Source organism: Oryctolagus cuniculus, chromosome X (genome assembly GCF_964237555.1).
Source record: "Oryctolagus cuniculus chromosome X, mOryCun1.1, whole genome shotgun sequence".
NCBI lineage: Eukaryota > Metazoa > Chordata > Mammalia > Lagomorpha > Leporidae > Oryctolagus > Oryctolagus cuniculus.
In genome coordinates this window covers 4,860,916-4,887,574 of record NC_091453.1, presented here as the reverse complement: position 1 = coordinate 4,887,574, position 26,659 = coordinate 4,860,916, and the positions used below count along the sequence as shown (strand labels likewise).

The following is a 26,659-nucleotide window of genomic DNA, read 5'->3' as shown; positions in this document are numbered from 1 at the left end:
TTCATCTGAAGAAATTAGAAAGAACAATGAAATAAAGATAAAAGCTGATATTATGGAAATAAAAAAGATATATAAATCCAAAGATTGACTCTTTGAAAGAAGCAATAAAATTGATAGACCTGTCATGAGCCTGACTGAGAATTAAGTGAAAAAAGAATGAGAAAACTTAAGATTGGGGCCAGTGCTATGGCACAGTAGGTTAAGCCTCTGCCTGCGATGCCAGCATCCCATATGGGTGCCGGTTTGTATCTGGGCTGCTCTTCTTCTGATGCAGATGTCTGCTAATGCTCTGGGAAGGCAGTGGAAAATGGCCCAAGTACTTGGGCACCTGCATCCATACGGGAGACCCAGAGGAAGCTCCTGGCTTCGGAGCAACCCAGCTCCATCCATTGTGGCCATTCAGGGAATGAACCAGCAGATGGAAGATCTTTCTCTCTGTCTCTCCCTCTCTGTCTGTAACTCTGCTTCTCAAATAAATGAATAAATCTTTTAAAAATATGATTAAAGATTTTTAGAAGACATAAAGATTCAAAGAAGTAAATAAAAGAATTCTCTAAATATACATAAAAGATACCAACATCTATGGCAATGTATTTTTAATATCTTAGAGGAATGAGTGATCTCCTTGAAAATTATAAATTACAAAACTGATTCAAAAGAAGTAGAAAACGTGAAAAGTGCATTGGCCTCATGTGGCTTTATAGCAGAGCTCTATCTCCATTTTCAAGAGCAAATCATTTTTAATGTTATTTAAACCCATGATTCCCATCCATGGCAGCACATTAGAATCACCTGGATGATGACAATGTATAGTCAAATTTCAGTTTGAGGCCCACTGATTTAAATTACTCTGAACGATAGAGAAAGATGGAAATCTCTCCAACTCGTTGCCAGAAGCTGCATAACCTTAATTTCAAAAGTGAGGAGAGCTTTCAATGGTCTAAAAATGATATTTACTATGTTTGGATAGTAAATGTGTTTTCCACTGTGATGACAGATTTTCTTATATTAAAACTTCTCCAGTTAAACCAGACTTTGCTGTAGGTGGATTCTTTGCTACCTGTCTTCTTTCACCTCCACTATGAACAAAGAATAACAAATTTCTTTAAATTTCATTTTAAGCCAGAACCAGTCATGGTCAGCCAAGCCATACACTTCATACAGTACACTTGTCAGCCAAGGAATTTTAACCTTTTTGAAAAACCACACATCTTTAAAAGACTAAGCTTTGTGCTAATGAAGTTCATGCAACAAACTATGTCATGGTCTCTAAAAATGATTTAAAAGGAGTCAGACTCTCACTGGGATTAAACATGACAATAGGTCTGATCTGATTTCATCATCATTTAAAAAAATCATCTATTATTTTTCACTTTATGTTTCTGTGTGGGAACAAACTGTTGAAATCCTTACTTAAGGTATACTAAGCTGATCTTCTGTATATTAAGATAATCGAAAATGAATCTTGATGTGAATGGAAAGGGAGAGGGAGTGGGAAAGGGGAGGGTTGTGGGTGGGAGGGACGGTATGGGGGGGAAAGCCATTGTAACCCATGAGTCGTACTTTGGAAATTTATATTCATTAAATAAAAGATAAAAAATAAAAAATAAAAGGAGTCAGAACACTAACGGAACTCCTCTAACTGTTAAGCCTCTCAATGCAACTACTTCAAAGAAGGCAAGACTATCTGGATGTGAAGATCTACTCTGTAGGTTCAAGGTTAGTCATTTTACTCTGAATAGTCTGAATAAAAGTAAGATTTGGTCTTAACACATCAAGAACATTAAGGGAACTGGTGTGGCGCAGAGTGTTAAGCCATAGCCTATGCCTATGACACCAGCATCCCAGAGTCCTGGCTGCCCCACTTCCAATCCAGCTCCCTGCTAATGCAACTGGGAAGGCATAAGAAGATGGCCCAAGTGCGGGGTCCCTGCACCCATGTGAGAGACCTAAATGGAACTCCGAGCTCCTGTCTTTGGCTTGGCCCAGTCCCAGTCATTGCAGCCATTTGTGGAGTGAAGCAATGGATTGAACATTCATATTCATTCATTCTCTCTCTCTCTCCTTGACCTTGACCTCAAAAGTAAAAGAATTGATCAATGTGCCTGAGTGAAACACATCAGTGATAGAGAATACAGAAAATGTTTGATTACCTTTGAAACTGGAAAATTATGGGCCTTTATGGTGGGAGATGGTGCAGAAGATAGAAAGAAACAGAAAACAAGCAATATGGCTTCCACTGGACAGCATCAGTATGGGGCCCACCAGGTTAGAGTTAATTAGCTTCTCTCTGTCCATGTACTTTTCTTTTTCAGCTACAGGAGGTCACCATTCATGGCATCAATTTAAAAAACTAATCTGCCAGTACTTGATCTAAGATTTCAAGCTTTCCATTCAATGAGGGAAAATATCTTGTCATTTCAGAAAGGCTAGAGCACTGAATGAAGGATTTAGAATTGGTCTAATTAAGCAAAAGTGGCTGATGAAAATTAACCTTCTCAGAAAATAAAATCTGAAAATCTAACCTAACTAATGATATGTAAATTACTTTACTTGAAGATAAAATTATATTTGAAGCCACGTAGAGTTGAGATGTCCTTTTAACAAAGATCTGTCATGGTTAAGAATGTAGTATCCAGGGAGGAAGAATCCTTTTCAATCCCAGATGGGACTGTGAGCTGCAAATGTCTTGCTTCATATTAAGGTGCCAAATGATGCAATTTTTAAGGAAAAGCAAATATTAAAGAGACTAACATCTCAAAACAATCATAAGTATGAACCCTGTCGTTCAGTGCAGCACACCAGTGTGCTCCCTTGGAGCTCCATACTTAACCCCGCCATAACACATCCTACCGTGAATCATCTTGTCTTTTTGTTAACCAACCTTCCCCACTTAACTGTATCTTAGTCATACTGTACCCACTAGGCCTTGGCAAAGTACCTCATTCATAATAGGTGTTTAATAAATATATGAAAAATAAAGGAATTTTGCATTCATGCTTCTATGTTCCTATAGTTTTTAAATGATGCCTTGAATACTAATCGGATCAGATAAAAATTTATTTGAATGAATTGGTTAAGGAAAGATTCACTTTTGCATATGATGGTCACAACAAGAGAAGTCTTGAACCAAACCAGCCACTTCAATGAAAAGAATAATTTCATGAGGCATCTCAGTGGTCTTATATTATAACTTCCTCTCAGGCTATGCCCCATCTGTATAGCCGTATCCGTGCTGCACTGTGTGAAAGAACCAGTGAGGAAGAAAGTATCTTAAAAAACAAAAAGAGCTACTAAAATTTCCCCTAATTCAAAGCCTGGCGTTTTTCTGATTTCTCTTTTGGGTTGATGATAAGGAATCAGTTAATCATAGTATAATGTAAACTTTGGTAATTTATTGCTCCAAAAATCTCCCAACAAGAGGTAGTTTGCCAAACTATTCCCCATAATTCAAGTGTTGCTTCCCTTAAAACAATAACAAAATAAAGATGTTGAAACATGGACACTATTTACTTCTAAACATAAGCTTGGAAGCTTGTTGCTCACGTGGATTGGACTCAATCTCATGGCTCCTGTCAATGAACCAGAGTCAGGTATTACATGCAACTGGGATTCAATAAGCTCTTAACACTTTGAATGAGTCCAAAGTATTGCAAGGAAAGTCAGAGATCATCACAGAAATTCTACCACTTCCTAGAATGATTACTTAGGTCATGCTTATGTATCTACTGTAACCCTTGAGTAAGCAACCTTTGTATCTGACACCAAAAAGAGAAACCCATCAGTCCCTATCCCTCTCTTCATTTGAAATATTCTTTTCCTGTTTTCCTCATCTGATTTCCTGGTCCATCACTCTTCTCTCAACTAATCTTTCTATTTTGTCATGTTCTCTCTTCTTACTACATCTAACACCCAAATACGATTCTCACTTTTCCTGCAGGCATTGTTTAAAAGAATTTTCCAGATCATTGAAACTTACTCCTTTAAACTAAAATCCCTTTGCAAATTACTTTATACATTGTGGTTGAGATTTTCTAGAATGTACCATTTGTTCCCTTTACTATTTAACAGAGTATACATACACTATACAACTTGAGACTTTCTTGCCTATGCAGTCTTATCAATCTAAACAGCCCCTCAGGTACTTCTGAGAAGTTTAGAGCTCTCTTCCACGTACTACCCAGCCCCAGATCACTGAATATTACTACTTTGTTTTCTATGTCATTTTTGTAGCTCCATATTTCCTTACTGTCAGGAAGAGCTTTTACTTTGTGTCTTTGTCATTATATCCGACTTTTGCTATTCCCCTTCCTACTCTCCAGTCTGCTGTGGGATGGGTAGGTAGACATCCAACTCTGTGTGTGACAGGTTTTCCTGACATATCTTCACTAATCTTTGAAAAGGGTCTACAGCCCATTCTGTGAGTAAAGTTAAATGGATTTATGACAAATATTTCATTTTTAAAAAGATTTACTTATTTTTGAAAGACAGAGACACAGATAGAGAAAGAAAGATACACAGAGAGATCTTCCTTCTGCTGGTTCATTCCACAAATGGCTACAACAGACAGGGCTGAGCCAGGGCTGGGCCAGGCTGAAGCCAGCAGCCCAGAACTCAATCCAGGTCTCCCATATGGGTGTCAGAGTCCCAAGCACTTGGATCATCATCTGTTGCCTTCTCAGGCACATTAGCAGGAAGCAGGATCAGAAGTGGAGCAACTGGGACTCAAACCAGAAATCCAGTGTGTGATGCTGGTGTCGCAAGTGGTACCTTAGTGGCTACTTAACAAAGCAGATGTCTATGACAAATATTTCAAGAGCTCAAAGACCCTTATACAACCCTGAGTTTGGGATCATATGAGAGATAAAAGAGGATAAGTAAAGTAGAATAACATTTCAGATGTGGATAGATGGAGTATCACTGTCATTTGTATTCATATAGAAGTGCTGTTTCCAGAACAATTTGTATTCATGTTTTAGACTGCAGTGCATTTGTGTAATCTATCATCATTCTGCATTTAAACTGCAGATAAAAAAAAGAAACAGAAAAGGACAAAGCACTGACCTTTCAAGTTAGACACCGTCATAGGGCTGGAGCTTCCTCAGACATCCCCACGTGCTGCCCTTTCAGTGCACTGCCTCGGTCTCCGGACATTCATTTGCCATAAGCTAAGTGACCCAGTGCCATCAGCACAAGCTCCCCTTGTCACTCTCCCTTCTCAGACCCCATTAACCACACCTTCTTTTCAGTTTGCTTAAAAAATGCTTTTAATAAGGGAAAAGCAGGTCTTTATTCTGTCCTCACAAATTCCTTTAAAATAATAATACATAGTCAGGGCGTTTTGCTGTTCCATTGTAAAAAACACTAACAAATAATATTATTGATCAGCTCTTCCCTCCCGCTACTTGACAGTAGTTGTTATTTTCTTCTTCTTCTAAATCAACTCTACTGTGTATATGTAAGGTATACTCCATGATGTTATGGGATAGCTGTAGATAGTAAAAAGGTTCCTGTAGCGAAGCAGGTGAATGTATCCCTCATCTCACATGCTTACCCAGCTCTGCTTGTTTTTGTGGTAAGAGCAGCTACAATCTACTCGTTTCTCATGAGTCCCATCCACAGTACAGTTTTATTAACTATCATCCTCCTGTTGCACATTAGATCTCTTTTCAGTTTCTTAAAGAGCAATCTTGCTACTATCAATGGCTTATCCCTCACTTTCCCCCTTTAAAACAGGCAATTTCATGATTCTGGTGTGTTTGGTTCAATCCGGGTCTAAGATGTGTTTTACCTTTTTCTCACTCAAGCTTGCCAAAATTCTAATTCATGGTTCCTGCATACTCCTGTTTCCTAAACACCGGCTCCTCTCCCTCTGCTCAAATCTATCCTGAACAGAACAGTCCCCTACTCTTTCATCACTGACCTCACAATCTACTTCCTCAACACTCTTATTGGTTAGCTCTCAAAATATTCCTTGCTCCATCTGAATGCTATATTTTACCTTTGGTTCCTTTTATAGTGCTTCTTACCACCTACCTCCTCCTGTTCATTCTTACATTAGTGACTTCCAGTTTTATATGCTCCCTATAGTTTTGTGGACAGAATTAATGAAACTCATCAAGATACTCTTTCCTCATCTGTCTACTCCAGAGTCCCATCCATGACCACACTTTAATATCTTCAACCTCCGCTCAAGACATTTTTTAAATGCCTTGGACTTTAAGTGACTACTTTCTGAATTTTATTTATTCAACTTCTTTCCCTTTTATATCCTTCCCAAAACCTCTAGTGAAAGAATTACATTTGTTACTGGTCTCCACACCCCCTGCCCCTCTCCTCCTCCCTCAGACTGTAATTGTCAATCGCAGGAGTGAACTTCTGAACATTTAGAAAGAAGTTGGGTGCTGCATTATATAATACCCATTCTCTAAACTGTACAACTGTGCACTGCAAGAGAAGATTGGCATGTGACATGCTCAATTCTAAATAAAACCAAAATAAAATAGAACTGCTTCCTCTTCATATTGTAGCATCTAGACATTTACGTCATAACAAGAACAATAAATGCAATCAAGTGAAAGTCCTAATGGATGTACAGATAGTAATAATGTTGAACAAAGACCCAAGTTAAATTTTTAAAAAATGTATGAGCTATGTATTTAAATTGACAAATCTTTTAGATTCTTGGATAAAAACTATTACATTTATATCTGTCCATATATCTAACAAAACTAATATTATTGTCTGCCCTAGGACAACCCTCCTAACCTGAACATAGAAACGTGACAAAATAATCATTTACCTTATAGAAGATCATAAAAAGGTCATCAAGTTTCCCATGCAAATCACCTAGAATGCAAATGAACAATCACAATCAGTAGGAAACAAGGCACAATGCCCACTGTCTTATTTTTTTTTTAAGATTTATTTATTTTATTTGAGAGAGAGAGAGAGAAAATTTTCATCTGCTGGTTCATTCACCAAATTGCTGCAATGGCCCAAGGCCGGGCCAAGCCAAACCCAGGAGCCAGGAGCCTCTTCCGGGTCTCCCATATGGGTGCAGGAGCTCAACGCACTTGGGCCATCTTCCACTGCTTTCCCAGGCACATCAGCAGGGCGCTGGGTCAGAAGTGGAGCAGCCAAGACTTGAATCAATGTCCATATGGGATGCCAGTGTCACAGGTGGGGGGCTTAACTCACTATGCCACAATGCTGCCTTCCCCATTGTCTTATAAAATCGTTAAACTGAAACACTGCTGATATACTTCAAGTGTTCTCAGGACATTAGATTTTTATCCTATGATGATGTTAATTCAAAGGTAATTTGCAGGGTGGCCATTTGGCACAGCAGTTAAGATGCTCCTATCGCACACCAGAGCGCCTAGTTCTGTTTCTGATGTCAGCTTCCTACTAACATGCAGCCTAGGAGGCAGTGGTGACGGCTCAAGTACTTGGGTCCCTGCCACCTGTGTGGGAGACCTGGATTGAATTCTCAGTTCCTGGCTTCCCCATGGTCCAGCCCCAGCTGTTACAGGCATTTGAGAAGTTTATCAGCTGATAGAAGATCTATTTTATCCTTTCTTTTCTTTTTTTAAAGGCAATTTGTTTGCATAGCACTCTTTTCTTACCTCCTCTCAGAGCACAGTATCCAGTAGCACAAATACCTGTTCACTCTAGCCGTTTACATGGGGTTTCGCTGACTCTGGGCCAAGCACTGAGCTGAGGGTTTTACATGAATTACCTTGTGCAATACATGCTGTGAGATAGGTATTCTTTTCACCATTCTCATTTTACAAGTGAGGCACGGAATAGTTAGGTTTAGGCAGCTACCCAGCTAGCAACTATCAGAGCTGGTATTCAAACCCAACTTTATGTGGCTTCAAACTCCAGCTGGGAGCAATTAGTCCTGCTGCGTACAGTGTAATCCCCAGGGGAGCAGTAACAGTATCCATCTTAGTCAGCATTAAACCCACAAGAGCCTCCTGTAGTAGCTGGTGCACAGTAGGCACTCAATAAACACAGTTAATCACTAAATGCGTAGCTGTTTAAAGCTATATTTTAAAGAACAAGCTCCAGCAGTAGCATCTGAAATTTAAAAATTGTAAGTATATGGTTGACATTCTTTTGATGACAGTTACAGGAAATAAAAAAGAAAGCCAACTAAGGGAAACCAAATGAATCTATGAAGCCCTTAATTAAAAAGTAACAGTGATCATGTGAATATTCAAAAGCCTTATTTGGATAACTATTGCTAGGTAAAGTATCTGTCTTTCATAAGCTCTGTTCATAAATTTTATTCTTAATTACCATAGAATTTAATTTAGGAATACTCTTCCTCAGTTTGCTTAAAGTCCCACAATCAGATTAATCAAATATATGCAACAGAAGACACTAATTATACTGAGAACAATAAAATTAAAACCCCATGTCACCAGAACTTAGTTATAAAATATGGCAATATCAATTATAATATTTAGTTATAATATTAAGAGCATAATATTCACATTAATATATTGTATGTTTAAATATCATTGATTTTAATACAGTTGTACTCCAAATATAAGGAAATAAAGGTAGAAGGATTTCTAATTAGACAGCAAATTAAAAACTTGTATCATAGGAATATAGACACAAAAATATTTCTACTGTAAACAAAACCATGAATACAGAATTGGTTATCATTTATAACACAGCTGTAGACTAGAAAGTTTCCTATATTTCATGCATGTTAAGAACTATGCAGTTGGGCCAGTGCTGTGGCATAGTGGGTAAAGCCGCTGCCTGCAGTGCCAGCATCCCATATGGGTGACGGTTCGAGTCCTGGCTGCTCCACTTCTGTTCCAGCTCTCTGCTATGACCTGGGAAAGCAACAGAAGGTGGTCCGAGTCCTTGGGCCCCTGCACCCGCATCGGAGGCCCAGAAGAAGCTCCTGGCTCCTGGCTCCTGGCTCCAGATCGGCACAGCTCCGGCTGTTACGGCCAGTTGGAAAGTGAACCAGCGGATGGAAGACCTCTCTCTCTCTGTCTCTCCTTCTCTCTGTTTAACTCTGACTTTCAAAGTAAATAAATAAATCTTAAAGAGAGAGAGAGAGAGAGAGAAAGAGAGAGAGAAAGAACTATGCAGGCATTATTTAGATGTCCATATAAAAATGCATCATGAAATTAAAATAATGGTAAATTTTGAACACAATTTCTCTCCCTTTCCTAATACTATCTTAAATAAAAGATGGTTTTTGAAAAGATGGCTCCAATTCTAACTTTATAAATTGTAAAAAATTTCACATTTTTGAAATTTTGATGATGACCAAACTTTCCAAGTTCAATGGGCCATTAAAGATAAAAAATAATAATTCCTATATTAAGAGAACATACTGGTCTTTGGTTTTCCTTCTCGCAATGTTTCTAAGTGGACAAACTCTGGAAATAAATGTCCAAGATGAAGGAATATTTAAATGAATGGAATTGTCCAATCAACCTAACCCATAGTTTTTGTCTCATGATGGAAATTGAAATATCAACCAAACAGGATACGGTGAGAGTCAGCAGACATAGCGTTGCCCCTAACTGGGGCACAGAAAACCTGGTTTTTAATTCTGACACTGCCATTAAGTAGCCTAGTGGGTGGAGGTGGGGGTGGGGGTAGTACACAGAAATGCATATAATGCACTTTCCTCTCAGGGCCTCAATTTCATCCTTAAGAGCAAAGGGTAGACTAGACCATCTCTCTCTCTCTTTTTTTTTTTAAGATTTATTTATTTATTTGAAAGTCAAGAGTTACACAGAGAGAGGAGAGGCAGAGAGAGAGAGAGAGTCTTCCATCCGATGGTTCACTCCCCAGCTGGCCGCAACAGCAGGAGCTGCAGTGATCAGAAGTCAGGAGCCAGGAGCCAGGAGCTTCTTTGAGGTCTCCCACACAGGTACAGGGGCCCAAGGACGTGGACCATCCTCTACTGGTTTCCCAGGCCATAGCAGAGAGCTGGATCGGAAGTGGAGCAGCCAGGTCTGGAATCCGCGCCCACAGGGGATGCCGGCGCTTCAGGCCAGGGCGTTAACCCACTGCGCCACAGCACTGGCTCCTACTAGACCATCTCTGTAAGAACCCCATCTCTGTAAGAACCCCTCAGTTCTTACACTATGGGATGCTAGCATTCCCTTGCCCTCTAGTTAATTCATATCTTCTTCCAGATTCCATTCACCAAACATTAAGTCTGTAATGGTATACTGGAAACACACCTTCTATTTTGGCTTTAATATGATGGCAAATCCAGCCCTGGATCACATGCTGGCAGGGTTTCCTGAGCCTTATGACTCTAAGTGCTTTATTTCCATGAAAAGTAAGGCCCCCAGTGCTAAGGCATATCATCTACAAGTCAGAGACCGGGTGGCCTGGCTGTGCTGGAACTGAACCTTTAGAGAGTCTTCAAAGACCTCAGTTAGGACATGAGCTCTGCACTTGCTACCTCAAATCCCTCTCACCACGGTCAGATGCTGGGCATGGGAATGGTTTAATTAGATTGTCAGATCCACTTCTACCTAGCAGAAACACAGGCTAAAAATTGATTCGGAAAATAACAATCACTGTTTTGTAACCCGAAGGCTTAATTAGAAGTAAGGGAATTGCTGTTCCTTCCATGCACCCCATTCTCAGGCAGTTGCAAGCACGCTGAGCACCAACTGTGATGAATTTCAATGTGTACTCTTTCTGGAAGCAATATCCTGCCAGGCTGACCTATATGATAACAGAATCTCAAATCTTGTTATTTAGAAGAACAAGAAACAGATTTCTGGGACATTCCCACTCTTCTACAGGCTGCAGAGACCAGTTGGAAAAATCTAAAACAGCAGCCAAGGGCAATACATAGTTTACTCTCCAGCTTGACTTGGGCTTTTGTCTACCCCACGTAAGTGGCACGCAGAGACCCACCTAGAAAAAGCAACGTGCAACAAAGATAATGAGAGCTAGACGGAGGGCAAAGAACACTTATTCCACCCATGGGTGGTTTTCCATATTAAAATGCTGCCTGCCTTTATAAAAAGCTATGAGTTCTTTTAATTTCTCACATAATTAATTCCTACCAGCTGGTATGCAAAACAAAGACAAGATGGGGAACAGTATTATCATGATAGATAATTCTATATTAACATTTTTCCCTTAACACAGTCCAATTTACACAGTTTTCAAGTTAGGCAAATGATCTAGGACCAAGAGGCTCCTAAATATTAATTTGACAACTCTAGTCTGAAACTTACCACAGATTGTTATCTCTTTGGAGGGAGAAGTATTTATGTGAGTGAAATTCGACTTCTGCATGAGGATTTTCTTGGTTTCAAACAGCACCTCTAAGACATAATGAGCATGAAGTATCTGCGAGGGGGAAGCAGAAGAAAGAGATGTAATAATCCAGGAGGCAAGATGCGGCTGTGTAGAAAACTATAACATGGAGCGCGTGAGCACAATGTAGGTTGCTGCATTTCAAGCTGCAGCTAAGTCATTCACAGCTTTGTCTACCACATAACAAGCCCTCAGTAGATATTTGTAATTGAACGAATGACTGGTTCCTAAGACATTTACACCTTTGTAACTGACATTATCCATCTGCAAACATTTCTGATTATTCTTGGTCCATAGAGCCCAAAGAGGTGATAGGACAAAAGGAGACCGCCTTGGCCCTAAAACATGTGCAAGTAATAATAATAAGAGGAGAGAAGCAGAGGGCATTTGTCTAGTGGTTAGGATGCCTGCATCTCACACTGGCGTGCCTGCGTAAGTATTCCTGGCTCTGGCTGTTGGCCCTGGCTTCATGTTAATGAAGACCCATGGAAACAACAGTGATGGTTCAAGTGATTGGGTCCCTGTCACCTACACAGGAGACCTAGATTGAGTTCCCTGCTCTTGGCGTCAACCTGGCCCAGCCTTGGCCATTGTGGACATTTGGGGAATGAGCCAGCAGATGGGAGCTCTATATTTATATCTGTCCTTTTCTCTCTGCCTCTCAAGTAAATAAATCAGTCTAAAAAAAAAGAAAGAAAGAAAAGAAAAAAAAAGGAGAGAGCGAGCATGAGAGCATGCAAAAGAGAACAACCAGGGCTAGTGTTGTAGCAGAATGGGAAAGCTGCTATCTGCGATGCCAGCATCCCATATGGGCGCCAGTTCGAGTCCTAGGTCCTGGCTTCTCCACTTCTAATCCAGCTCCCTGCTAATGCACCTGAGAAAACAGCAAAAGACGGCCCAAGTGCTTGGGCCCCTGTGTGTCTCCCCTATTTGGGAGGCCCAGATAGAGCTCCTGGCTTCAATTGGGCCCAGCTCTGGCTGTTGTAAACCATTTGGGGAGGTAACCAGCAGATGGAAGATCTCTGTATCTACTTTTCTCTCTGTAACTCTGCCTTCCCAATAAATAAATAAATTATTTTTTAAAGAAAGAGAACAAGTAGACAAAGTTTGTTGAAGAGGTATTGCTTTGTGTTTGTTGGGACATCCTGCCATCTGAAATGGAAAGTAGGTGTTGCTGGGCTCAGATCTTACAAGGCAGCCAGAATGGCTCCCGAGGAACTTCTGAATCAGACCTCCCAGTATGGCTCCAATATTTGAAATACAGCCTTGAGAATTTTCTGAACAACAAGCACATTTCTGTAAAATCTAATTATAAAACATATTCCAAACCCCAGTAAAGCACTTGGATTATCTCCTATTTATTACTATTCATCCCATTACTCTTCTGTAATTACAGCGTTCACGAGATTATAACTTTTTAAGTATAGGTTTACTTCATTTTTCCCCTGGGTGTTGTTCTTATAATATACTTGTCATTTTCCCTTTTTTCAGTTATAAAATATTTCAAGTACATAGCCCAAAATATAGCAGAGATGTGACTACCACACAAATTTAGTAGATAGTAACACAACTTTAAGTTTCAGAATTACTTAGCACTGTGCTGTCCAATATGGTAGCCACATGGGGTATTACGGACTTGAAATCTGAACTGAGATGCACTGAAAGTGCAAATTCATAGTAGACTTCAAAAAGTCAGTATAAAGGAAGAAAGTAAAAGATCTCATGAATAATTAATACAATTGCCCATTAAAATGATAAGATTTTGTGGCCGATGTTGTGGTACAGCATGTTAAGCTGCCACCTACAATGCCAGCATCCCTTATGGGCACCAGTTCGAGTCCTGATTGTTCTACTTCCCATCTAGCTCACTGCTAACGTACCTGGGAAAGCAGCAGAAGATGGCCCAAGTGCTTGGGCCCTTGCATCCATGTGGGGAAACCCAGATGGAGTTCCAGGCTCCTGGCTTCAGCCTTACCCAGAACCAGCCATCGTGGCCATTTGAGGGAATGAACCAGCAGATGGAAGCTCGCTCTCTCTCTCTCTCTCTCTCTCTCGATCTGTGTGTGTATGTGTCTCCCTGTCTGTAACTCTGCCTTTCAAAAAAAAATAACTTTTTTTTTTTTTGACAGGCAGAGTGGACAGTGAGAGAGAGAGAGACAGAGAGAAAGGTCTTCCTTTGCCGTTGGTTCACTCTCCAATGGCCGCCGCGGCCAGCGCGCTGCGGCCGGCGCACCGCGCTGATCCGATGGCAGGAGCCAGGAGCCAGGTGCTTTTCCTGGTCTCCCATGGGGTGCAGGGCCCAAGCACCTGGGCCATCCTCCACTGCATTAAAAATTATAATATTTATATATTAAGTATATTATTAAAATTAATTTCATCTTTTTTACTTTAAATGTGACTACTAGAAATTCTAAATTATGTACATGGCTCATATTATATTTCTATTAGAAAGCACTGGTGTAAATTACTGAAGGCTGAAAGAAGGGCCATAGCTATATATGGTTCAGATATTGCCCTGAGTATAGGCTTAAGGTAGAACCCTTTAAGCCAATACTCTCTCATGGTACCCTGAAATTTCCATTTTCATACCTATAAAAATAATAATTTTTTCTTCCCTAGGCCCTAAAACATATGATTTAAGTTTTAGAATTTTCATGATTAAATACTTGTTGCAGGGCAGGTATTAAGGTACAATGGTTATTAAGCCACTGCTTGGGACACCTGCATCTCATATTAAAAAGTGCCTCGGATTGAGTTCTGGCTCCTCCACTTTTTTTTATGATTTATTTATTTGAAAGTTGGAGTTATACGGGGGGTGGGGGCTGGGGGGTCTTCCATCCACTGGTTCACCCCCCAATTGGTCACAACAGCCAGAGCTGAGCCAATCCAAAGCCAGGAGCTGGGAGCTTCTTCCAGGTCTCCCAGGTGGGTGCAGGGGCCCCAGGACTTGGGCCATCTTCTACTGCTATCCCAGGCCATAGCACAGAGCTGGATTGGAAAAGAAGCAGCCGGGACTAGAACCAGTGTCCATATGGGATGTGGGTGCTTCAGGCCAGGGCATTAACCCACTGCGCCACAGCACTGGCCCCTCCTCCTCCTCCTCTTTTGATCTAGCTTCCTGTTGGTGAACCTGAGAGGCAGCAGGTACTGGCCCAAGTAATTGAGTTCCTGCTACCCACAAGGGAGAGTGAAGTTGAGTTCCTGACTCCTGGTTTTGGCCTGGCCAGCCCTGTCCGTTGTGGGCATTTGGGGAGTGAACCAGTGGAAGGAAGACCTCTTGGTGTTTCTCCCTCTTTCTCTGTCACTCTGCCTTTCAAATAAATAAATAAAACTTAAAAATAAATACTTGTTTTAAAGAGACAGGAAACAGGATTTCTGAGAATTAGGAGGAAACAGAAGGGCCCCTGGATACTGATTAATGAGGAGAAGCCCACAATTCATGTGTATCCAAGACTTAATGGGCTGAATGTAGTTCCCCACAAAAGCTTCTAAATCCATTTAATCCACAACTTGAATCAAAATTTAAACATGACCGTTCCTTTAGCCACATTTTAGAGCCATGGGCAAAAGCATTTTTGTATAATGGCTTACGCCAGCACATCTGTTGATTCCCAGCACTGGGTTCAGTGTTACCTTAACAGGTCCATTTGTAGCACTGATCAGAGTAGTTGTTTTTCCAAAATGTTAAATTAACATAATGACTAAAAATATATTGCAACAACTGAAAATCCTTTTCATTAAAATAACTTTTCTGGGTCCTAGCTTGGCTAAAAACTACTTTGGTTTTGGTTTTAGAATTATTTATTTGTTTGTTTGAAAGGCAGAGAGAAATTCCCAAAATGTCTATGGGGACTAGACCAGATTGAAGCCAGGAGTCAAGAGCTCACTTTGGGTCTCCCTCAAGTACTTGGTCTCCCAATTCGGGCAGGGACCAAGTACCTGAACCATCATCTGCTGCCTCCTAGGGTGTACAGTAGCAGGAGTGCTGGAATCAGAAGCAGGGCTGCAACTTGAACCGAGGTACTCAGACATGGGATATTGGATATGGGATATGGGATGTGTCTTAATTGCTGTGCCAAATGTCTGCTCCAGGAGGTAAGCATCTTACCCAGCACCCTAAATGCTAGTCTACATGCCCACTTCTAAAATCACTGCTAATATTAGTATTTTTTAAAGGATTTCATTTAATAGCATTATAATTGGGCTTATAATTGCAATATTAAATACTCAAAACAATTAATTCAGATATTGGTTTCTACATTTATAAACATATTCAGATGTAATAACAAGTTAAATGAAGTATTCATTAAAAGGCAGTGAAGGTGAATCAGCCCTAAAGGCATTCGGATCTGGCTGAAAAGCCCATGAGAGTATTTCAGGCATGGAAAGCCAAGACACTCTGGCAAAAGATCTCTGTGAGTGAGATCCCAGTGGAAAGAACAGGTCTTCAAAGAAGGAGGTACCTTTCTCTGAAGGGAGGAGAGAACCTCCACTTTGACTATGACCTTGTCTAAACAAGATAAGAATCGGAGAACTCAGAGGGCTTCCATAGCCTTGGAAACTCATGACTGGAGCATAGGGAGATTACTGATGCCATAGACAGGAGTGTCAATTGGTAAAGTCAACAACAGGAGTCACTGTGCACTTACTCCTCATGTAGGATCTCTGTCCTTAATGTGCTGTACATTGTGATTTAATGCTATAACGAGTACTCAAACAATATATTTCACTTTGTGTTTCTATGGGGGTGCAAACTGTTGAAATCTTTACTTAATGCATACTAAACTGATCCTCTGTAAAAAAAAAAAAAAAAAAAAAAAAAGAAAGAAATTATCAACTCCCAACTTGACTCTCACTGGGATTAAACATGACAATAGGTCTGATCTGATTTCATGATCATTTAAAAAAAAATCATCTATTATTTTTCACTTTATGTTTCTGTGTGGGAGCAAACTGTTGAAATCCTTACTTAATGTATACTAAGCTGATCTTCTGTATATTAAGATAATCGAAAATGAATCTTGATGTGAATGGAAGGGGAGAGGGAGTGGGAAAGGGGAGGGTTGTGGGTGGGAGGGACGGTATGGGGGGGAAGCCATTGTAATCCATAAATCGTACTTTGGAAATTTATATTCATTAAATAAAAGTTAAAAAAATATATAAAATGGGGAAAAAAAAAAGGCAGTGAAGGAGGAAAATACTACCATTAAAGGACCATTTCTTTTTGTTTTAAAAGGAACTAGTTTTTGAATGGACAACTAATTTTTAGTTGACATAAAAATTGAAGTGGTAAAAAGGGATAGAATAATGAAAAGTAAATTTCATTCTTCCCTAGACATCAGTCCCAGATCCCTGTTTCCAGAAACAGCCACAAGTAAGTGTCTTCCGTATTTTTCCCAAAAATATCCTATGCATTTTAAAGCATACAAAAATTAATATAACCACACATAAATATGCAAATATATATGTAAATGTATAATCCCTTAAATAAAATGTGGTATATCCATACAAATTAATATATATCATTTGGCTAACCTGGGAAAGAAGTACTGGTATATGCTACAGAATGGGTGAACAGTAAAAACATGCTAAGTGAAAGAGGCAGACATAAAAGACCTCCTATTTTGGAAATCTCTTTCATATGTAATGTCCACATTAGAAAACTCCATAGAGACAGAAAGGAAATTAGTGGTTGCCAAGGATTTAAGGAGATGGGAAAAGGATGTCACTGCTACTGGGTAGAGGGCTTTGGGGATGATAAAATGTTCTGGAATTAAATAGCAGCAAGAGTTGCACAACATTTTGAACATACTAAAAACCACTGAATTATACACTTTGAAACAGTTAAATGATTAATTTTGTTATGTGAATTTTATCTCAGTTTTTAAAAATCAAGATATATAATCCTTAATTTTTTATGCATGGGAACATATACACTGCTTTGAAACTTTTATTTCTCCTGTAACAACATAACTTTTTCAATTTCATACAGTCAGAATTATCAATCTTTCCCATTATGGCTCCTTGGATTCATGTATATTTTATTACCTTGAACATATGAAGCATATTTTTGTTAATCTGGGAGGCAGAGAGCGAGCTCCTAACTGCTGATTCACTCCCCAAATGCCTGCAATGACCAGGACTGGGCCTAGCCAAGGCTGGGAGCCAGGAGCTCAATCTGGCAGAGAATCAACCACTCTCAGACCCTACATTGGCAGGAAGCTGGAACTGGGAGCCAGAACCTGGACTCAAACCTAAGCACTCTGATATGACAACCAGGCATCCCAATCAGCAGCTTAACCGCTATACTGAATGCCTGCCACTAAGCAGTTAATGTTATTATCTAAATATCTCTTTCCATTATTTGTGGTGTGTCTCAGTTTTCTTTCATGCATCCTATAGTCTCCTTTATTTGTAGCGAGTTCTGGACATTGTGCAAGGGGTTTTCAAAATTCATGGAAAGTACATATTATAAAAAAAATGAGAGATTTCAAGATGTTTTTGCACAAAAGTAAACTCATCTTTTAATTCCATTTTCCATGAACTTTTTGAAGCACCTTGTATATGAAAAATTAGAGACATGATTTAAAAGCCTATTTACTTCCAAAGAGGATTTAAATTCACTGTTGGTAGGTGGCTAGGAGCACAAGTTATCTAGGATGATCTTAATTCAGTTTTGGAATTAGATAATTCAAAGCTATACTTCAACCTCTGCAGAGCCAGGCAACTTCCAGTTCACTCTTACTCCTCCAGTCTGCCCTCAAGGCCCTAACCTGAGAATGAGGGTTTGGGGTAGTTTCAGGCAAATGGTGGAGTAGGTAGCTCTGAAGTGCCATCCCTGCAGAGAAAAACTGAGAAATCAAGCAAAAAAAAACAACTGAGAATCAACTTTGTCATAACTCTGAGAAATGTTCAAAATTTACAACAGTTAAACACACACTTAAGAGAACTTACAATGGCCATCTCATGCAGGAAGTCAAGACTAAGGCAGTTGTAATGGCCTAAGAAGTGAAGGGGGGCTGGGGTGCAGCGGCACTGTGGCACAGTGGATTAAAGCCCCAGTCTACAGCGCCAGCATCTCATATGGACGCCAGTTTGAGTCCCAGCTGCTCCACTTCCAATCTGGCAGAAGGCAGTAGAAGATGGCCCAGGTCCTTGGGCCCCTGCACCCATGTGGGAGACCCGGAGGAAGCTCCTGGCTCCTGCCTCTGGATCGGCACCACTCTGGCTGTTGTGGCCAACTGGGGAGTGAACCAGAGGATGGAAGACCTCTCTCTCTCTCTCCCTCTCTCTCTCTCTCTCTACCTCTCCTTCTCTCACTGTGTAACTCTGATTATTCAAGTAATCTTTTTTTAAAAGATTTATTTTATTTATTTGAAAGACAGAGTTACAGAGAGAGGTAGAGAGATAGAGAGGTTTTCCATCTGCTGGTTCACTCCCCAACTGGCCACAACGGCGAGAGCTGGGCCAATCTGAAGCCAGGAGCCAGGAGCTTCTTCTGGGCCTCCCATGTGGATGCAGGGGCCCAAGGACTTGGGCCATCTTCTACTGCTTTCTCAGGCCATAGCAGAGAGCTAGAACAGAAGTGGAGCAGCCAGGACTAGAACCGGCGACCAATTGGGATGCTGGTGCTTCAGGCCAGGGCTTTAACCCACAGCGCTGGCCCCAATAAATAAATCTTTTTTTTTTTTTAAAATGAATGGGGTACCCCAATAGAGCCTGTAAAGATGAAGAGAGATTTGTTTCTTCTCCTTCTCCTCCCCTCTCTCCCCCCTACCATTCACTGAAAGACACAGAGATGGAAACAGAGAGGCAAAGACCAAGAGAGAGATCTTTCATTCACTGGTTCATTCCTCAAATGCCTACAGAAACCAGGAGCCAGGAACTTAATCTGGGTCTCCCACATGGGTGGGAGAGATCCAAGCACTTGAACCATCACTTGTTGCCTCCCAGGGTGCATATGAGCGGGAATTCTAGAATTGGAATCAGAACCAGGACTTGAACCTAGGTACTCTGATATTGGATGCAGACATCACAAGCAATGCCTTAACCATTGCACCAAATGCTCATGCCCTCTCCGTTTTTTCAAATGGCTCCTGGTGTCCAAGGAATTTTCTGTCGAAACAGTAGAGGAGCACCAGCTACAGGAACAGAAACTTCAGAAATGGCACACACCATAGAACACTCCCGACAACAGAATACACATTTTTCCCAAGTATACATGGAACAATCTCCAGCGTAGACCACATGTTGGGCCACAAAATATGCCTCAATAAACTTGAAAGGAGTGAAATCATGCAAAGTACCATCTCTGACCACAATGGATTGAAACATCAATAACAGAAGCAAAACTGGAAAATTCACAAATATGTGGCAATTACACAACATATTCTTAAACAATCCATGGGCTTAAAAAAATTGAAAGTTACAAGGACAACTAGAAGATAGTTTGAGGTGAATGAAAATGAAAACATAACATACCAAATCTTATGGGATACAGCAGAAATGTATAGGTGTAAATGGCTGCATTAGAAATAAAGACCTCAAATCAATAACCTACCAACACTTTAATGAGCTGGAAAACAAAAGCAAACTAAACTCAAAGCTAGCTGAAGAAAATGAGGATTGCAGTGGAGATAAATGAAATGGAAAACAGAAAAACAATAAAGAATATCAACAAAACAAAAAGTTATTTGAAAAGATGAAAAATTCTTTAGCTAGAATGATTAAGAAAAAACAGAAAATGCAAGTAATTAAAATCAGAAAATAAAATGAGGCCATTATCATTCACCTTATAGAAATAAAAAAAGATTATAAGTGCATACTATAAGCAAGTATACGCTGACAGATAGCTTAGATGAAATGGACAAATTTCTAGAAACACACAAATTACCAACATAGATTCAGGAAGAAACAGAAAATCTGAACAGATCTAGAACAAGTAGAGACATCAGATCAGTAATCAAAAACTTCCTCACAAAGAAAAATCCAAAACCAGATGGCTTCACTGATGAACTCCATTAAACATTTAAACAAGAATTAACACCAGTCCTTCTCCAACTCTTCCAAGAAGTAGAATAAGAAGGGAGTAGGTATTTGGTCTAGCACTTAAGACACTGGTTAAGATCCATGCATCCACATTGGAGTGGTTCGATTCAATTTGAGGCTCTGGATCCTGACTACAGGTTCCTGCTAATGCAGACCCTGGGAGGGAGCAGTGATGGTTCAAGTAATTAGGACCCTGCCACCCACATGGGAGACCTGGATTGATTTCCCAGCTACTGGCTTCAGCCTGGCCCAGTGCTACCCATTATAGCCATTTGGAATATGAACCAGCAGGTGGGAGCTTGCTCACTCACTCTCTTTCTCTCATAAGTAAATATAATTTAAAAACAAAAACAGGACTTGCATTTGTCAAACAAGTTAAGCTGCCACCTGGGACAATCACATCTCATATCAGAACGTCTGTTTTGAGTCCCAGTTCCATTCTCCATTCCAGTTTCCAGTTATTGCACACCTTGGGAGGTACCAGATGATGGCTCAAGTACTCAAGTCCCTGCTACCCATGTGGGAGATCCAGACTGAGTTCCCAACTCCTGTAGTTGGCCTGGCCCAGTCCTTGCTGCTATAAACATTTGAAAAGTAAAGCAGCAGATAGGAGATCTCTCTCTCTGTTTCTCTGCCTTTCAAATAAGTAAAACAAATATTTAAATATTTTTATAAAGAAATAGAAGAGGAAACAATTCCTAGCTCATTCAATAAGACCAGTATTAACCTGATGCTACAACCAAAGATATTACAAGAAAAAATTACAGATAAATAGCTCTTACAAATATAGATTCAAAAATCCTGAACAAAACACCAGCAAACCAAATCCAACAACAGTCTAAAGGAATTACATACAAGGACCAAGTTGGAAGTATCCCAGGAATATATAGGTAGTTCAACATAAGAAAATTAACCAATGTATTACATCACATCAATAAAATGAAGGAAAAAGAAACACAAAATTACCATAAATGATGCAGAAAAATCATTTGACAAAATCCAATACTCTCATGATGAAACCATACAGAAAACTGAGACTAGAAGGAAACATCCCTAACATGACACAAGGAATTTATGAAAAAAATCACAACTAACATCAAACTCAATGGTGAAAGACTGAAAACTTTCCCTCTAAGATCAGAGATAAGAAAAACATGCCAATTTCAACAATGCTATTTAATATCGTGCTGGAAGTACTAGCCAGAGAAATTAGGCAAGAAAAAGAAACAAAAGGTATCCATTTCAGAAGAGAGGAAATAGGGGCAGGTGTTCAGCCTAGCAATTAATACGCCTGCATCCCGTATTGGAGTGCCTGGATTCAAGTCATGGCTCCACTTCTGATTCCAGCTTCTTGCTACTGTAGACCCAGGGAGGCAGCAGGTGATAGCTCAAGTAGTTGGCTCTCTGCTACCCATGTGGGGAAACATGGATTGAGTTCCCAACTCTCAGCTTCACCCTGGCCCAGCCCTGGCTGTTGCAGGTATTTGGGGAGTGAACCAATAAATGGGAGCTGTGTGTGTGTGTGTGTGTGTCTGCTTCTCAAATAAATGAATGAATGAATTTTTTTAAAAAGGAAGCAGTTAAACTATCTCCATTTACAGATAACATGACCTTGTAAATGGAATATACCAAAGAATCTACATACACACAAAAACTACTAGAGTTAATAAGTCTATTCAGCAAAGTTGCAAAATAAAAAATCAACATTAAAACAATGAATAATCCGAAAAGGAATTAAGAAAGCAATTTTTTTACAACATCTAATGAAAGAATAAAAATCCCTAATAATAAATTTAACAAGATGGTGAAAGATTTGAAAGATTCTACTGAAAACTACAAAACATTGCTGAAATCAAAGAAGGCACAAATAAATGGAAAGACATCCTATGCTCATGGATTGGAAGATTTACTATAATCAAGATGGCAATCCCTCCCAAAATGATCTACCTATACAGTGCAATCCCTATCAGGATCTCAAAAGGCTCTTTTGAAGAAATGGAAAATCTGATCCACAAAGTCATTGCAAGGAGCTCCAAATAGCCAGAAAAATATTGAAAAGAAACAAAACTGAAGGATTCATTTTTCCCCATTTAAAAACATACTATAAAACTAGCATAATCAAGACAGTGTGGCACTGGCATAAAGACAGACACAAAGACCAATAGAATAAAATTGAGACTCCAAAAACAAAGCCCATATATCTATGACATATTGATATTTGGCATGGGTGCCATGACCAATCAGTGGAGGAAAGAACAGTTTCTTCAAAAATGGTATTGTAATACCTGCATGTGCAAAGAATTAAGTTTGATCCCTACCTTAAACCATATGTAGAAATTAACTCAAAATGGCTTATAGGGGGCCAATGCTGTAGTGTAGCAGGTAAAGCCACCGCTTACAATGCTGGCATCCCATATGGGAACAGGTTTGAGTCCTGCCTGCTCCACTTCTGATCCAGCCCTTTGCTATAGCCTGAAGAAGCAGTAGAAGATGGCCCAAGTCCCTGGGCCCCTGTACTCATGTGGGAGACCCAGAGGAAGCTCCTGGCTCCTGGTTTCGGATCAGCACAGCTCCAGCCATTGCAGCCAACTGGGGAGTGAACCAGTGGATGGAGGACTCGTCCCCCCCCCCCCGCCTCTCCTCCTCTCTCTGTGTAATTGACTTTCAAACAGATAAATCTTTTTTTAAAAAAAATGGCATATAGACCTAAATGTAAGATCTAAAACTATAAAACTCTCAGGAGAAACCATGAAGAGTGGAGGTGGCATTTGGCATGGCAGTTAGGATGCCACTTGGGGTACTCATATCCCCTATGGAAGTGTGGGGAGCAATCCGGACTAGACTGAGTTACTGGAATTAAGACTTATTCTATGCATCTGCTCTCCCACAGTATGGCGCTGGGAGAGAAGTAAACAGCTTCTGCACAGCTGCCTCCAGTTCAACCAATAAACTGTAGGACTTGCTCCTGATTGGAGGAGAGCAGCGTACTCGGCGTGTGGGCAGCCGAGTTAGGATTGGCGGAGGAGGACTATAAAGGAGGAGAGAGACGGCATGCACCAGGAACATCTATGGGGAACATCTAGCTGAAGGAACACCTGTGCAGCCCCCGAGAAGAGCCGGCCGGCGGTGTGCCGCTCCCCTGCGGAAGTGGGGAAAGCGGCCAGGGGGAACCGCCCTTCCACGGAGGTGGAAGGGATGGTAGCCAACCCGGGAAGAACCAGCAGCAAACCCGGGGAGGGCCGAGCAGACGAAAGAACAGCGCAGGGTCCTGTGTCGTTCCTCCACGAAGAGGGGGAGTGACATAATGGTGCCGTGACTCGGATAGGAAACCTAGGACGGATAGGAAACCTAGGACGGATAGGAAACCTAGGACGGATAAAAAACTTAGGAGGGAAGAAACGGGAAGAACTGGGAAAATATCGGAGAGAGAGACTAGCAAACAGTCTAGGGAAAATATCGGAGAGAGAAACTAGCAAACAGCTAGGGAAAAGCCAGACGAAAAAGGTGCCGGAAGAAGCTATTGAAAGCCTAGGCATAGACTCAGATACGGACTACGGACTACGGGGGGAAGCTGGGAGAAATCTCTAAGGGCGAAAGCGAAAGTGAAAGCTAGAACAAACAGACTCGGATGCGGACTGTGGGGAGAGGCCAGGAGAAATGAGGGAGGAATATCGTTGGAGGAAAGTTTGGGGAAACATACCGGGTAGAGAAAAGTGTTAGGGAAATTGAAGCCGCAGGGGGCAGGCCGAGGCGGAAACGAAAGCCACTTTGGGATTCTCAAGTTAGCCCGGGAATAGGGGGCGAAAAGTTGAAACCAGAAGCTGAAACGTAAGCCAGATTGGGATCCGTCTGATTAGCCCGGGGAGCAAAGGACGGGAAGCCAAACCGTGGGGCGGAGACGTATGCTGGGTTGAATTCGTCAGGCTAGCCCGGGGAACTTAGATTGAATGCTAGTGGCGGACACGTAAGCTACGCTGTGTGACTCGCGGAGGCTGCCGTGCGCAGACAGAGCGTGCGGGGCTCAAGTACATAGGGAACGCGGGGCTGGCGCGAGGCCGTGGTTCAGACGCGAAAGGGTTAAGTGCGAGACCGCGGAGTGTGCGCGCAAAGCCGAGCCGCGCAGATGAGAGAGGTGCGGGCTGAAGCAGCTCAGAGCCGGCGAGGCGCTGAGAAGCAGCCTCAGGGCGGAGCCCGCTGGCGGGGCGAGGCGCCGGGAAGCCGCGCGGAGCCGTGAAGCTGCCGGCAGGGCGAGGCGCCGTGAGACTGCAGGGATAAGAGAAATAGAAGTTTAGAAGCAAAGTGAGAGAAATAGGAATGCTGGAAGATAGAAGTAAAATGGGAGAAATAGGAATGCCCGGAGATAGAGAAATAGAGAAATAGAAAGGCCTCCCCTCAACATGGCAATGAGAGAGCTTGGATTCGGTCTGCCTGATTAAGTGAGGCGATGAGCACCTGCGGCGGCTAGCAGCTTATGCGCCGCAGGTCACCGAAGACAGGCACGAATTAACATCAGTAAGGCCTCCCCACAATACAACAATTAGGAGGCTTGGATTCGGTCTGCCTGATTAAGGCGGTAAGCACCAGCAAGCAGCTCGACTAGAGTATGAGCTGCAGGTCACCGAAGATAGGCACGAACCAACACTAATAAGTCTCCCCCACAATACGGCAATGAGAAAGCTTGGATTCGGTCTGCCTGATTAAGGCGGTAAGCACCAGCAAGCGGCTCGACCAGAGTGTGAGCCGCAGGTCACCGAACACAGGCACGCATCAGCGCCTAAAAACCTCCTCACAACATGGCGAAGAGAGGACCCGGATTCAGTTTGCCTGATTGATAGGACTTGTAAGAACCTGTGGCAACTCTAGCAAGTAGAGCAGAGTGTGTGCCGCGGGACACCGAAGACAGGCGCGTATCAACGCCAAAAAATAAAAAGAAAGGGGGATCTGTGGGGAGCAATCCGGACTAGACTGAGTTACTGGAATTAAGACTTATTCTATGCATCTGCTCTCCCACAGTATGGCGCTGGGAGAGAAGTAAACAGCTTCCGCACAGCTGCCTCCAGTTCAACCAATAAACTGTAGGACTTGCTCCTGATTGGAGGAGAGCAGCGTACTCGGCGTGTGGGCAGCCGAGTTAGGATTGGCGGAGGAGGACTATAAAGGAGGAGAGAGACGGCATGCACCAGGAACATCTATGGGGAACATCTAGCTGAAGGAACACCTGTGCAGCCCCCGAGAAGAGCCGGCCGGCGGTGTGCCGCTCCCCTGCGGAAGTGGGGAAAGCAGCCAGGGGGAACCGCCCTTCCACGGAGGTGGAAGGGATAGTAGCCAACCCGGGAAGAACCAGCAGCAAACCCGGGGAGGGCCGAGCAGACGAAAGAACAGCGCAGGGTCCTGTGTCGTTCCTCCACGAAGAGGGGGAGTGACATAATGGTGCCGTGACTCGGATATGAAGCCTAGGCAGGGCTTAGTGTCGTTCCTCCACGAAGAGGGGGAGTGACAGGAAGTGCTAGGGTTTGAGTCCTGGCTCCACTTCTGATTCTAGCTTCCTGCTAATGGGCACCCTGGGAGGCAGCAGGTGATAGCTGAAGTATTTGGGTCCCTCCCACCCACATGGGAGACCTAGATTGAGTTATGGGCTCCTGGCTTTGGCCTTGGCTATTTTGAGTATTTAGGGAGTGAACCAGCAGATGGAAGTTCTTTCTGTCTTTGTCTCTGTATTGCTCTTTCAAATAAAAAATATTTAAAAAGAAAACATAAGGATAAATCATCACAGTCTTGGATTTGGCAATAGATTCTTAGAAGTGACACCAAAAGCACAAGCAAACCAAAGGAAAAATATGAATAAATTGGACTTCACCAAAATTAAAAACTTTTGTGTATCAAAATACATTGTCAGGAAAGTAAAGAGATAACCTACAGAATGGGAGAAAATGTTTACAAATCTTCTATCTAGGGGCCAGTGTTTTGGTGTAGCAGGTTAAGCTACCTGCAATGCCAGCATCCCTTATGGATGCAGGTTCATGTCCTGGCTGCTCCACTTCCAATCCAGTTCCCTATTAATGTGCCTGAGAAAGCAGCAGAAGATAGCCCAAGTGCTTGGGCCCCTGCAGCCACGTGGAAGACCCAGACGAAGCTCCTGGCTCCCAGCTTAAGCCTGGCTCAGTCCTAGCCATTGCGAGTATTTGGGGAGTGAACCAGAGGATGGAAGACCTCTCTGTCTGTCTGTCTGTCTCTCTCTCTCTCTGCCTCCGTCTCTGCCTCTCTGTAACTCTGCCTTTCA

General features: G+C 41.8%; 1 protein-coding gene across 10 annotated transcripts in view; it reads right to left on the bottom strand.

Annotated features, from left to right (window-relative positions):
- Window positions 1-26,659, bottom strand: part of PPEF1 (protein phosphatase with EF-hand domain 1) — a 123,899-nt gene that overhangs the window by 50,320 nt on the left and 46,920 nt on the right. For all 10 annotated transcript variants that reach the window (XM_051826962.2, XM_008272402.4, XM_070067280.1 and 7 more), the window contains 2 exons: window positions 11,250-11,364; window positions 6,803-6,849 (listed from right to left, as the gene is read on the bottom strand). In XM_051826962.2, coding sequence (XP_051682922.1) covers window positions 6,803-6,849; window positions 11,250-11,364 — 162 coding nt within the window. The remainder of the gene's footprint in view (window positions 1-6,802; window positions 6,850-11,249; window positions 11,365-26,659) is intronic.